A 13,686-nucleotide genomic window follows, 5' to 3' on the forward strand; every position below is an offset into this window, starting at 1 on the left:
GCTCGAATTGGAAATTTATCATCACCGGATGCAATTTTTATTTTCGTCTTGGGTTCCGTAATCATCGCTTTAAAAAAATCGATTCCACCTCGGAGAAATTGCGGATTCACTCTTGAATTTTGCAAGGGTATTAGGCAAATTGGCCCTTCCTATAGCAGCAATAAAATTTTAATCACTTCGCTTCGATATATCGATTGTCCTGTTACAGTTTGACCTTTCTATGCTACTATGCAAGTAATATCATATCAAAAAATCTACTGGCACAATTTTTCGAAAAAACTGTCGTCAAAAACCTAACAAAGAATGAATAACAAAACGAACATACTAAAGGAAAAACGACGTAGGGATAACAATCACAAAAATACCAATAATACCAAAAAATAGACAAAATACATAAGCGATATCGTATTGTACAAACAAATTAGAGCTAATAATCCTACAAAATTTTAAAGAATAATGGGAAGACTTCCGAAAAAAAGCGATGAAAAAGTAAATAGGTCGTATTTGAGGTACCCTGTATATTTTTTCGACAAAAATAGGTAAAAACTTGAAACTAGACTAAAAAATATTAAAAACGAATTTTTTTATAGCGTCATTGGTTCAAGAGAAAGTCACACGGGCCATCAATAACAGACACCCTATAGTATAAAAATAGATATATCGATAGAAAACGAAACATATAAAAAGAAAAACGATTTTCCGAAAACACTAGAGTACAAAACAGTACAAAGAGGTTAGAAAGAAGGTAACGAAATTATAAGGATGGCACAATTACACAGAAGACAAACACTTTGAGTGAGTAGAAATACTTTGTTTGAATATAAAATATATTTTGCATTGTATAAATTCACTTATCCACATCCTAAATGTATTTGTTAAATGTAAACATTGTTTGTAAATCCCAGGTCCTGAAGATGATCTCAATAAAAGATCGAAACGTTGGCACGATAAAGAAAATGTTTTTCTGAAACCTACATCACACCCGACCGCATCTCACGATATCTGAATAAATAAGGGTTAGCTTTCAAAAGCATTACAGTTAGAGAAAGAGAGAAAAAGAAAGAGAAAGAAAGAAAGAAAGAAAGAAAGAAAGAAAGAGAGAGAGAGAGAGAGAGAGAGAGAGACTAACAGAGATAGAGAGGACAAAGGGAATAAAATTTGCCGTTTTTAATATTTGTATTCCGTCGTTCTACTTGCTCAAATTAACTATGTGAACACATCATTTTACAAAATGTTTTCTGTCCATTGCATAAAAATATATAGTAAAATCTATCAAAGTTTACCAATAACCAAAAAATTTCAAAAAAACCGAATTTTTTCTAGTAAACTAGGTCAAAAATGTTTTTCTTAAGACTAATATAAAATTTCGTTTATCAACTCTAAAGACGCCCAAATATAAATTTTGGTTTGAATTTAAATTTATCGATTTTTTCACCCCTTAAATTTTTCCGATTTTTAAGAAGTCGTTATCGAAATATCTGATTGAAACGGCTATCATGCCAAAACGGTTTAAAGGATTTTAACGTCAAACATATCATTTGAAAAAAAAAAGAAAAAAAAAGAGGAACGTAGATTTTTAACGCCATAACATAAAACTATATAAAAGATGTCTATAAGAAAATTCCCATAATAGGAAAATAATTTTTTCAAAAATTAAGCTCTTTTTTTCTTAATGGAAATAATAGTCCGATTTTAATGTTTGATACACTCTTGACAATTTCTTTAAAAATAACTATTAACCATGAAAATCAGTCTTTTCGGTTTTGAAACGTCGAAATTATCAGTCAAATAATTAATTTACATCGACTTCGGTAACGAAGGATTTTATAACACTAACATCACGGCAATGAGGTCAAATACAAATTTTGACCATTTTCTGAACTACTTTGCTTACAGAATGTTTAATAAAATATGCAAAAAAAGCTTATTTTGTTGATTTATCTTTTTTTTATGGCACATCCGGTGTTAAAAAGCTACGTTTCTTTTCTTTCAAATTTGACGGCAAAATCCTCTTAGCCGTTTTTAAATTATAGCCGTTTTAATCAGATATTCCGATGACTTCTTAAAAATCGGAAATATTTTAGGAGTCTCTTGGGGGTGCTAAAACATAATTTCATATTAGTTTTAAGACCAGAAATTTTGACATGGTTTACTTGAAAAAAAATTTGGATTTTAGTAATTTTTAGGTTATTAATAAACTTTTAAAATTAATATTAATAAACTTTTTTTAAAATTAATAATAGCTTTTACTATATTTTTATTGCAATATACATTAAAAATGATATACTCACAGGGTTGATTTGAGCAAGTAAAACGGCAAAACAAAATTATTTTTAAAAAATGGTAAATTTAAACTTAAAAAAAAAAGGGGGGGAATCAGGGGTTATTCACAAAAAGTGGCGGATACGTGTCCGATATTTTGGAGTGTAGAATCACCAAAAAAGTTTGGTCCAAATCCGTGACCCAGCAACCTCGTTCGTCCCCTTGTAGCCACGAACAAGTTGAAATTTACTTGCAGAAATAACTTGAAATGGATTAAAACCGTGTTGCCGCTGAGGATATACAGAGATAGTCTGATTGAAATCATAATTCTAACTTCCCGTGGTATTTCTTACGGGAAACAACAAGGATAATCTTGAAAAACATGACGGATAATTAACTACGAGGGATAATCCGATATAAAAGTTGGTGGAATTGGTTGAAAACATTTTTTAATAACAAAAATCTTAATCCTACAAAACGTTTTTTGAACAAAGTACACTGGTTGTTAAAACAGTTTAATTAATTTAAAGCTTTAAAGGACTAGAAATGCTAACAAAATTATAAACATTCTCGAAGGACATGATGATTTTATCATCAATTTGATAGAACAAATTACCTTTCTTTTCAAGGACTGATTATCTTTCTACACCCTGAATGACCTCTTATTTGGCCTCAACCTAATTAAATCCTCACTAATTAATTATGACATTTTTCTAAGGTAGAATTATATGTGCTATTAGAGTAACTTGCAAAAGACTTATATTTTAGTGGAACTATTTTGCTTTTTGGTCTTCCGGGCTTCGTTTATTTTTATAGAAAATATTACTAAAACAGCTTTTACTTTTAATCTGACATCATTTGCATCGTTACGATTAATATTACAATTAATATCTGTATTTTCCTTTCTCGACGAAAATGCCAGGTTAATTTCTAATATGTAAAATCCTGCAAATCGGGTGAATGTGCTTTTTATTCTCGGCCTGCTGATAAAGTAAAACCAATCGGCTTTCACTTGAGGCTAATTAGTCAAACAATCCTTTCCCTCTCTCAAAGTAAAAACCTGTGGTGATCTTTTCCGATATCGGTTATAAATGGAGAATCCTTGGTGTTAGGAACAATTAAGCAAAAAACGAAGTTCAGACTGACGTTGCCAAGTCCTTATCAAGATGGCCGTAGTTTTACACTATCTACTGTTTTACAAAGTAGAAGGTTTGAAGATTTACTGCGGTTTTTTTTACAACTTCACACTTAACTGGGTCTTTCATGAATAAAACAAAGAGATTGTATTTAAACAAATTTTTGGCGACTTTTTTAAATAATAAATTCATTGTTGCTCATATTCCCTCTTAAAGAAAATTACTAAGTTGGTAGGTTTTTAATAATGTAGAAAAGTTTCGACCGCAATTCCTTAAGGATGAAGTCATTTTTCAAGTGCGCTTAACCATGACAGGAATGCCGGTTGCGAAGTCCCGGGGAGGATTCTTGACCTTTCGACAGGAATTGTCCCCTAATTGTCTTACGGGGTTTCTCCACGTGACGACCACCTGGCGTCCGATCTTGAACTTTTACGATCGCATTTGCAGAAATTTTAGCAAACCGGGCTCATAGGTTGAAACATTATTGCTTTTTCCCTCAAGGCTAATAATCCCGGAAGATGAACACAAAAGTAAACTCTTCAAAAGCACGCGAGGACTTAAAAAACTCAAAATAAAACAGTGGGGAGATTTTTTCAAATTTGGCAGCCATTTTTTTGTTCAAAATTCTATCATTTTTTACCCGTTAAACAATTAAAAAAGCATAAAAATATGTAACTTATAAAAAAAAGTTGTTAGCTCCTATAACTGCCCGGATTCACCATAGTTCACATAATCAGATCACCATTGAAAAAAAAAGCCCTTTCCATTTCATGAAATATCTTACATAATAGAAATCTGAAAAATTGAACGTAGAGTCGCGTGATGCATGAATAGACTTGGACTTGAATGGACTTGGAGTTTCCAGATCGATCCTTTCAATGAAGGATTAAAGACTAATTAATAAAATAGCGAAAAAGACTTGCGCTTCTTTGGGCTTAAAGACAACTTAACAAAAAACCTCAAAAATCGTTTCTCGCGTGTTTGTTACTTTTTCCTAACAAATTTGCGTTAATAATTTCCTTAAAAAAAAAAAAAAATCTTCAACTCCGCATGATACGGGTAGATGGATTCGTGAAAGCAGGGATCACATTAAAAGCAAGACTTTCTATTGCACGAGATCGTCCTATAAACAGCTACGTGTTGTAATTAGAAATTCATCGCAAATTTTGTATTTCAGTCTTGAAAAAGAGTAGTTAACACAGTTGGAAAACTAAGAAATACAACTCTAGATGTAAAGATTAGAAGAGAAAAATTGTAGAAATTTCTCTTACAAACCGAAATTCGACAAGATGTGAAGAAATAACAATCTTTTAAAAATTTATATTATACGACAAACACATCAGAATAAACAGTACAAAACCTGATAGAGGGATAACACTACAAAACTTTATGGATAATCATTAAAAAAAAGGTTATCTGATAAAAAGTTGACAGAAATAGAACAAAACCACGAGATAGGTATTCCCATAAAAACGCTCAGAATATTATCTGACAAAAACTTCATCGATAATAGGGATGGATAATCCTTTACTCCTATACAAAATGTTATAGAAATTAATAAAAAAACCATTATCCGAAAAAAACGTAAATATAAAATCCCCATCTGGATAATATATATTCATAAGTTATGACGATAAACGACAAAAACGATAACGCAACAAAACAGAAAGAAAGAGAAAGAAAGAGAGAGAGAGAGAGAGAGAGAGAGAGAGAGAGAGAGAGAGAGAGGAAAAAACAAGGAATGAAAAAGATAACAAAAATGAGAAAGAAGAGAGACAGATAGCGGTAGCTAGATATATAGATAGACAGATAAATATATTAAAAAAAGAAACATAAAAAAAAAAGATTTTCCGAGAAAAACTTGAGTATAAAACGGTACAAAAACGTTAAGATAGAGAGGAGATAACGAAATTGAAAGCGACAGCTGACAAAAATATAAGGGTTATAGAGAGGGAGAGAGAGAGATCGAAGAAAAAGATAACAAAAATGAGAAAGGAGAGAGAAAGCGATAGCTAGATATATAGATGGACAGATAAATAGATAAAAAATAAACATATAAAAAACAATTTTCCGAAAAATCTTGAGTATAAAACAGTACAAAAGAGTTAAGATAGAGAGGAGATAACGAAATTGAAAGGGAGATCTGACAAAAGCATACGAGTTAGAGAGAGGGAGATAGAGAGGAAGAGAAAGAGAAAGAGAAAGAGTGAGATGGAGAGAGAGAGAGAGTGAGAGAGAGAGAATCCTAATGAAGGAGTAACACGACAAAAAAGTAAAGGATAAATTTGCAAAGGATGATCATGCAAAAACGCAAAAGTGATAGCTTACAAAAACGTCAAAAAGAAATAGATAAACATATAGATAATAGCTTAAGGTGTAATACGATTAAAACGTAACAGACAATCTACGAAAAGTAAAGGACGTAAATAGTTTATTAAAATTATTACAAACCACTTTGACCTATGATGAGATTATAAATATTTAAAATATTAATTTGCAAAATATATAGATTTTATTGTAATCATTCATCACTAAACGTACATAAATGTACAACCTTGATACTTTTGATGCCAGGTAGTTCTAACATAAAATTCCTAAATTGAACGGACATCATTTGAGACGATCATAAGCGTTTTCTCAAGACAATCATCACATCGTAACACTTTTCCTTCCGAACATTTGCACATTCGCCCCTTTCCCATTAATTATTAAGGACGCCCACTACGAAGAGATGAGGGGAAAGTGGTCTCGGCCCGGTGGAAGATCCGACCTTTAAAATCTGATTTCGTCGACCCGTTTAAGAAGCAGAGCAATTAATAATATAAAAGTAATTAAACGTAACTGGGTCGGGTCGCGTGACCGCGGTGGATCAGAGCCGCTGGGAGAGGATGCTGGTGCACTCTGTATATCTCGCGCGAGGTCTGACGAAACTCAATCAATTAAACGTGAATCATTGGTTTCGTGCTTTATATTCACCTATTTGCAAATTAACGTGTTTTCTTGTTTTTCTACTCTCTTTTTATCATATCAGTAAATACAAAGATTAATCAGAAAAGGGTTGTAAAGTAAGTCATGGTTCAGTTGTTTTACACTGTTCATAAATAGAATTTTAATCGAACAACTCAGAGAGTTTAGTAAGTTTTCCCTCTTGCAAAGAGATACACAATAATTTACATGGCAGATCTCAACGGTTTGATTGTCTTAAGAATGAAACATGCTAATGGTAGTAATGACAGATCAGAATGATGCTCAGGAAAGGAATTTTGATTATCTTTAACAATGATGACGAGCTTTCACTTCAAGACGCTACCGGTATGCTAATAAACTTCAATCCTTTTTAAAAAGATGGTTCCTACTCACAGTAAGTTGTTTCGCAATAATCCGGATTTCGAGCCCTTTAGCTCATCATCAGGTTGAAGGGTTTCTACAAACACGTCTTTCGACATGAATTGCAAAAGTGGACATGAATTGCATTTTTGCAATTCATGTCGAGAGACTGTTTGTAGAAACCCTTCAACCTGATGATGAGCTAAAGGGCTCGAAATCCGGATTGTTGCGAAACAAGTTACTGTGAGTAGGAACCATCTTTTTAAAAAGGACTGAAATCCACACCCACTCCATCATTCATAATTTCTACTAATAAACTTCTTCTTTTTGTTTTAGTGTGTACGCACTTTAATGCTTTGAGTATCTTTATGAAGCTTAGAAGAGATTTGCGTCCTTCTGGGTTAGACTAGGAAGCAAGGGAAACAAAGGAACGATTTCTAAGACTTTTTGATTGTAATTTTTTCAAAATGAGGAAGAGACAAAGCCTGGAAACGATAAACGGCTCTGTTATCAAACAAAGAAAGTCCTGCTAAGCGGCCGGATGAGGAAACGAGGGTCGTGAACTTGTTTGATTGCTCTTCCCCGTCGTGGCGGACGATTAAGCGGATTCTTATTATTTCGGTTCACTTTTCCTCGGTGGTCTGGTCGTGATTCATACGCGAAAGCGTCCCGTTTCGTAAGAGACGTCAGTCCAAAATCCACGACGGAGCCCTTTCCCTGGAAAAGCCGTCAGCGATGACAATATCCCCGAAAATCCATGTTGGCGATAATCGACGCTGAACCGAGTTTTCCTTTTTTGGGCGTCGCCCTGGGAAAACATCTTCGCCTTCTCAATATAACAGTGGGAAAATAAATGCCCTATTGTGTATATGAAGTATACCAATTTTTTTTAACTATAAAAACTATAAAAAACTTCGCGATAACATATAAAATACCTCCATAAATTGTCTAGATAAAAGATTTAAAAAGAATAAACTTTAAGTTTTATCTTATTTCACAATCATATCTGTTCAAGATTCATAAATATTCATTATTTAAGCAAAAAAAGATTACGAAGGTCTTTTCCACATAGCTTTTTCCACTGTGAACATTTTGGTATCCGCTGACGAAATAAAATGTACATATACTTAAAACATCTTCTGGTCTTCCAGGTTTGACGAAAATATCACCTGAAGCATCCAGGTTTCCAAACAAATGAGAAAAGTTTGAGGTATTTTACTCATCCGATGATGGTTATATGATGAAGGCCTTCTCTACCACCTGTGAAGATTTATTACCGACTTATAAAACATACTCCGTAAACATACATGTAGATTTACTTCAAAACGCCTCGGGTTCTTCCATATTTGATGATGATAACAGCTACAATAGAACACAGCTTACACTGTTGTTTCTATTTGACGATGATGATGACGGTCTAATAGAGCTTTTCACATCTTTCAAGACATGGAAAATAGACCTAAATCATCTTAAAACTAGCAGACTGCCTTTTCTTCTCTGACAAAGATAAACTTTCATAAAATCTCCATTAAAGTTTAACAAGATATTAAGTTCTTCCTTTTGACGATGATGATGAAAGGTCTACTACACAGACATGCAAAATAACCGCGAATCATCTTAAAAGATGAGACTGGTGTTTTTTTTCCTAAATGGCAAACATAAAGATGCATTCATTCAAAGGCAAAGATTTATTTTATTTAAATCTCCATTTAAGTTTAAAAACACATCTGACGTGGTTTCTAGGATGATGATGGTATTCGTTGGAAGTTTGCGAACCTTTAATAAACAATAAAATCCTATATTGACGCCCATGTTAAGAATGTACATTCCAAAACAAACACAAAAATGTTTTGCTGATGATTCTGATGATTAAATAGTTTAAGGTTAAATGTGAGGTTCTTTAATACTTCGGTGATTACGATGATATCTGCTCGAACTCCCAAATCATTGTTACACTTCCAAAGCCGGAGTATTTTTCCTTATTTCACAACGATGATTACGATATTTTCTGGATCTCCTCAATTACAGTAATAGTCAAAAATATTAGGACGTATCGTTTCTAATGATGATGATGTCCAATTCAAATCATTTCAGTTTTGTTTATAGTGGCTCAAATCGTCTGAGGTTTTTCTGACAATCTTGATGATGTCCACTCTAATTACACATATGATCATTGAATTGTTAAATAATCTATTATTAATTATATAGACTTAATTTAATAAACTATTTTTCTTTAATTGACAATGATTACGACTTCAACAAGCAATTGTCGACACGTTTTCCATTTGTTCCTTTGATGTTCAAACTCCACAAATAATTACAAAATCGTCAAAAGTTCATATTGGATCATCATTCAAAATCCGCAAAAGGAGCAATTCCCAAACTCTTTTTGTGTTTTTTCTGTGATGATGCCGGCTTGAATTTCACCGATCATCAATGAAATGTTTCATTAATCAAATTATCTCATTTTACAGTAACAAGATTTAGTATTTTTCATTATATTGTTATGATTTTGATAACTGATCGAACCCAACCATTTTTAAAGCAAAGGTTATTGTTTAGTATGCTGATGAAGATTTTAGCTCGAATTCAACAAATCATTACCAAATTTATTAAAATAAGATTAACAATCTATTCATGATGATGATGATGTCTGCTTAAAGGTTGCATATCATCAATGAATTGTTAGAAGTCAAGTTCATTCCTATTTATGATGATCCGGTCGAACTGCAACTGTTTTGAATTTACAGTGTTTTTCTTCAAACTATGATTATGATGATGGCATCTTGAATTGTTGCAAATTGTTAGTCAGGTTAACAATTTATTCATGATAACGAGATCGCATTTTTTCTTAATTTGATGATGATTCCGATGCTGACGATGATGTTTGCTCAAACTTTAAATCATCACCGATGACTAGCTAGTAAAGTTCAAGTATATTTAAGTTTTTTTAAATTATTGTATTACTATTTCGAGGATAATTGTTTTCTGGTCGAAAATCATCATTTTTTAAAGTCAAAGAGGATTTTCCTCGTTTGATGATAATGTTAGCTAGAGTTGAGCAAATCATTATTAACTTTAGTTAAGTTAACAATTTATTATTGATGAAGAGATTATTTTTTTGCATTGTATAAATTCACTTTTTTCCATATCCTACATGTATTTGTTAAATTTAAACAATGTTTGTAAATCCCAGGCCCTGAAGATGATCTCAATAAAGATCGAAACGTTGGCACGATAAAGCAAATATTTTTCTGAAACCTACGTCACACCAGCCCGCATCTCACGATTTCCGAATAATCATGAACTAACGGTCACTCATCACCACACAATTTATTATTGATGAAGAGATCAGGTCTTTTTTCAATTTAATGATGGTGATGTTGATGATGTACGTTCTAACTCCAAAATTGATAGATTGATGTCGTACAAATTCTTAAAGTGTTGCCTATTTTTAGATGTTTATAATGTAAATATCCAACTATTTGATGGTGATGATGATGATGATGATGATGATGATGATGATGACGACTCGAACTTCTCATATCTGATATCAACAATGAATTTTTTCAAGTCCTATTTATTAAGGCAAGACCTTGTATTGGTCATTTTATTATGTTTTTGATGATTATTGTCAGGTCGAACTCTGCCATTTTTAATGCGTTCTTTTCCTTATAACTGATGGTCTTATATGGTTATGATGATGATGATGTTACTTCGTGATGACGAATGATGACGATATCTGCTCTAACTCCACAAATGTACCAATTCTTTATGTGTGCCTTTTTTTTTCGATGTTGGCCATTGAAAGATCGAGAAATTTTATTGTCTTTATGAAGGTTATGATGATAGTAATATATGCTTGGAGTCTACAGATTGAAGTCCGTTTTTCCTTTGTTTTCATAATGTTGATGATATTTCCTCGATTTCGTAAATTTCCATTAGAAGGGTTAAAGTCGGTTTTTCCTTTTTTTTATATTGTTGATATCCGATGGAAAAATTGAAACTAATTTTTATTTCTGCTTTATTTACTGACTTAAATAATCGCATTTCCTTTGTGGTGATGTCGATGTTAACTTGCTTTTTAAAAATCATAATTATTTAATAAATAATTGGTGAGGTTTCGACAAAATTCACCCCTATTAGAAGATGAATCTCTTTTATAGCTGAGACCTTTAGTTATGAAAAAATTCGTTCTAAAATCAAATTTCACTGTTTGAATTTTAAAAGAATGTGCAAAATCCGAAACGTGTTTTCCCGTTTCCTCAATCTTGATCGTATCCCCAATCTGGAAATAATTTGCAGCATCCTGCAGCCATGCATTGCATTCTCGCCTTCAAGGGAGCCAGCCAGATTAATGGCAAGATGGAAGGCCGTCGTTGTTACGCTCTTTCGGTTAAAGGTCGGGGAATCTTGTTTACTTACGTAAGAGAAGTCTAGGTCGATCATCCACTTGAGATAACCACCAATTTGGTATCTGGGTCATAGTGTCCAGAGGTTGCATTGTTCCCCTGTTCGCTCGCTCTGTCCCGTTGATCGCATTATTTACACCGACTGAATATTTATTAACAAGTTGCAACCTCTTTCCGGTCATATGAATCATGATTAAGACGAAAATCCCTCAAATTTTGACAAAAACTGCGTGAAAAAGCGGACTGTTTTTGTCTTTATTTCATTTGTTTTAGATGAGACGAAATAAATTGTAAATTAGAATCTTTGTTTAATTATTTTGTTTACACGTACTGAAGTTTAGTAACTTGCACTGATCATGTTTTTTACTAAAAATGCTGTTAAAACGTTAAAAAAAACCACCGGCGGTGGATGAAATGATGGCCTATAGCCTATCATGATAAACGCTGACATATATCTTCCTTTTTTTTAAATTGTTCGTTGATGCAAATAGTTTTTAAAACCAATTTACAAATCATGAGTCACAGAATTTCGTTATTTATGTTAAAAATATGAAGTACTTTTCCTTAATGAGGATAACGTTATATATTCAAATTTCACAAGTCATTAAAAGGTTAAAATTCTGAGTCTTTCCTTGTACAGTAATGATGAATATGACGTACAATCGAACCCCTCAATGAAAATAATTGTAAAAATTATTAGGGTGATGGTGATGGAGTCCTTAGTAAAAACGTGAAAATGAAATTTCTATACTATTTAATAGTCACAATCATTTTTCTAAATATGTTCACGTGCGTAGATTTAATTAATAGAAATTTGTATGAATTTAAATGTACCTCGTGCTAGTTTTTTTAAGCCAAAAATTTTAAAACAAAATAAAATCGCTCATTGTGGTGTAAATGTAATTGTACAGATCATAACCCCAGCGAACGATGCCGTAGAAACAATGTTTCAATCATTGAAAAAGAAAATCAAAAAAATTAAAAACATATACAATCGGAGTACTGTTGACAATGATGAAGCTGACGAAAGTTGTTGAAATTCTACAATCATTAAATTTTCTTAAATTGTAGTCATTGTTTAAAATTATTTTATATATACATAGAAGTGTGAAAAATAGGTTAAAATGGAACAAAAGCGCTTCCGGTGGTGGAAACGAGCTTATACAAGTATAACCTTTCATAACGATGACGCATAAGCCATTTTTTCGATTAAAAAACCCCCACCTTTTTAATGGGTTTAGTGGGAAGCTGTGCATTCACCCGATACCTTGGGATAACAGGTGTCCTGGGGGACTTGACATTCCTGGAATTGAACTTGAGCGCCCCTGTTAGCGCCTTAACCCCACCGCTCTGACTCACGCAGCCGATCGTTCGGCCAGTTTCTTTTGCATCTCCGAAGTGTGAAACAAGACTCTGAAAAACTGTCCGTTCTGTCCGCAGATCTCCCCTGGTGTTATGCATTTTTCGGACCAGCCCGACAATGTTGCAGAGACGCAGTTGGCTCATCCGGCTCAGTGTGGTCCTAAACATCATCGTCGTCCTTTACGTCGGGGCGCATATGTACTACCAGTGAGTAAATCTTTTTATCATTTAAAACAAAACGATTGGTTAATAAAAGTCACTCAACAATATACGAACAGACCTTTTAGGGAGAAACCAGCAAAAAAACCCACATCCTCCTATAATAAATCCTTCCAACTTACTATCTTATCACAGGTTGTTTCCAATAGTAAAAAAACCTTTTCCTACTCCATAATCAAGGTGATAGTGTTCTGCCACTTAGAGAATAATTGCAGAGTGTGTCTTAAGATAAAATCCACCTGACTCACCTAGTCCATTATGTAATAGTCCAGTAGCTGCAAAAGTCGACATGGAAGCGATCCTCATTAAAATGCATGTCATTAGCATAGTTTTAGATTGGCTTTTGATTATCCTATTTAATTTTATTGCCATTCTTTACTGATTTACTGATAGCGATGTGTGCAATTTTGTGACTACGTTGTGATTAGATGATTCACAACAAATCAAACGATTACAGTCCATTGCAATCTACAGATTCGTTGAACTGTTGTTAAAAAAAAAGATACCAACAACTTGATAGAGAGAAGAAAAAAGAATAAGGATATAAAAATAATTAGAGAGTAGAAGAATGGAACAAAGTTAAAGAATGGGAAAGAGAGAGAGAGAGAGTGAGAGATAGACTGAAGAAAAAGAATGACGATAAAAAAATTAAAATAATTAGAGAGTAAAGAATGGAACAAAGAATGAGAGAGAGAGAGAGAGAGAGAGAGAAATAGAAATAGAGAGAGAGAGAAATAGAAATAGAGAGCGGAAAAAAGAATGAGGTATAAAAATAATTCGAGAGTACAAGAATGGAACAAAGAGAGAGAGAGAGAGAAGGGGGATAGTAGAAAAAATAATGAGGATAAAAATAATTAGAGAGTAGAAGAATGAAACAAAATTAAAGAATGAGAGAGAGAGAGAGAGAAAGCAGAAAAAAGAATGAGGATATAAAAATAATTAGAGTAGAAGAATGGAAAAAAAGGAGA

General features: G+C 32.9%; 1 protein-coding gene across 3 annotated transcripts in view; it reads left to right on the forward strand.

Moving 5' to 3' along the window:
- The window catches only part of LOC106667582 (beta-1,4-glucuronyltransferase 1), a 114,475-nt gene that overhangs the window by 73,523 nt on the left and 27,266 nt on the right, over positions 1-13,686 (forward strand). For all 3 annotated transcript variants that reach the window (XM_014395619.2, XM_024227989.1, XM_014395620.2), the window contains one exon: positions 12,578-12,706. In XM_014395619.2, coding sequence (XP_014251105.1) covers positions 12,618-12,706 — 89 coding nt within the window. In that variant the 5' untranslated portion in view covers positions 12,578-12,617. The remainder of the gene's footprint in view (positions 1-12,577; positions 12,707-13,686) is intronic.

The sequence above is a fragment of the Cimex lectularius genome, unplaced genomic scaffold (genome assembly GCF_000648675.2).
Source record: "Cimex lectularius strain Harlan isolate CLEC.00 unplaced genomic scaffold, Clec_2.1 scaffold74, whole genome shotgun sequence".
In the NCBI taxonomy this organism is placed as follows: Eukaryota; Metazoa; Arthropoda; class Insecta; order Hemiptera; family Cimicidae; genus Cimex; species Cimex lectularius.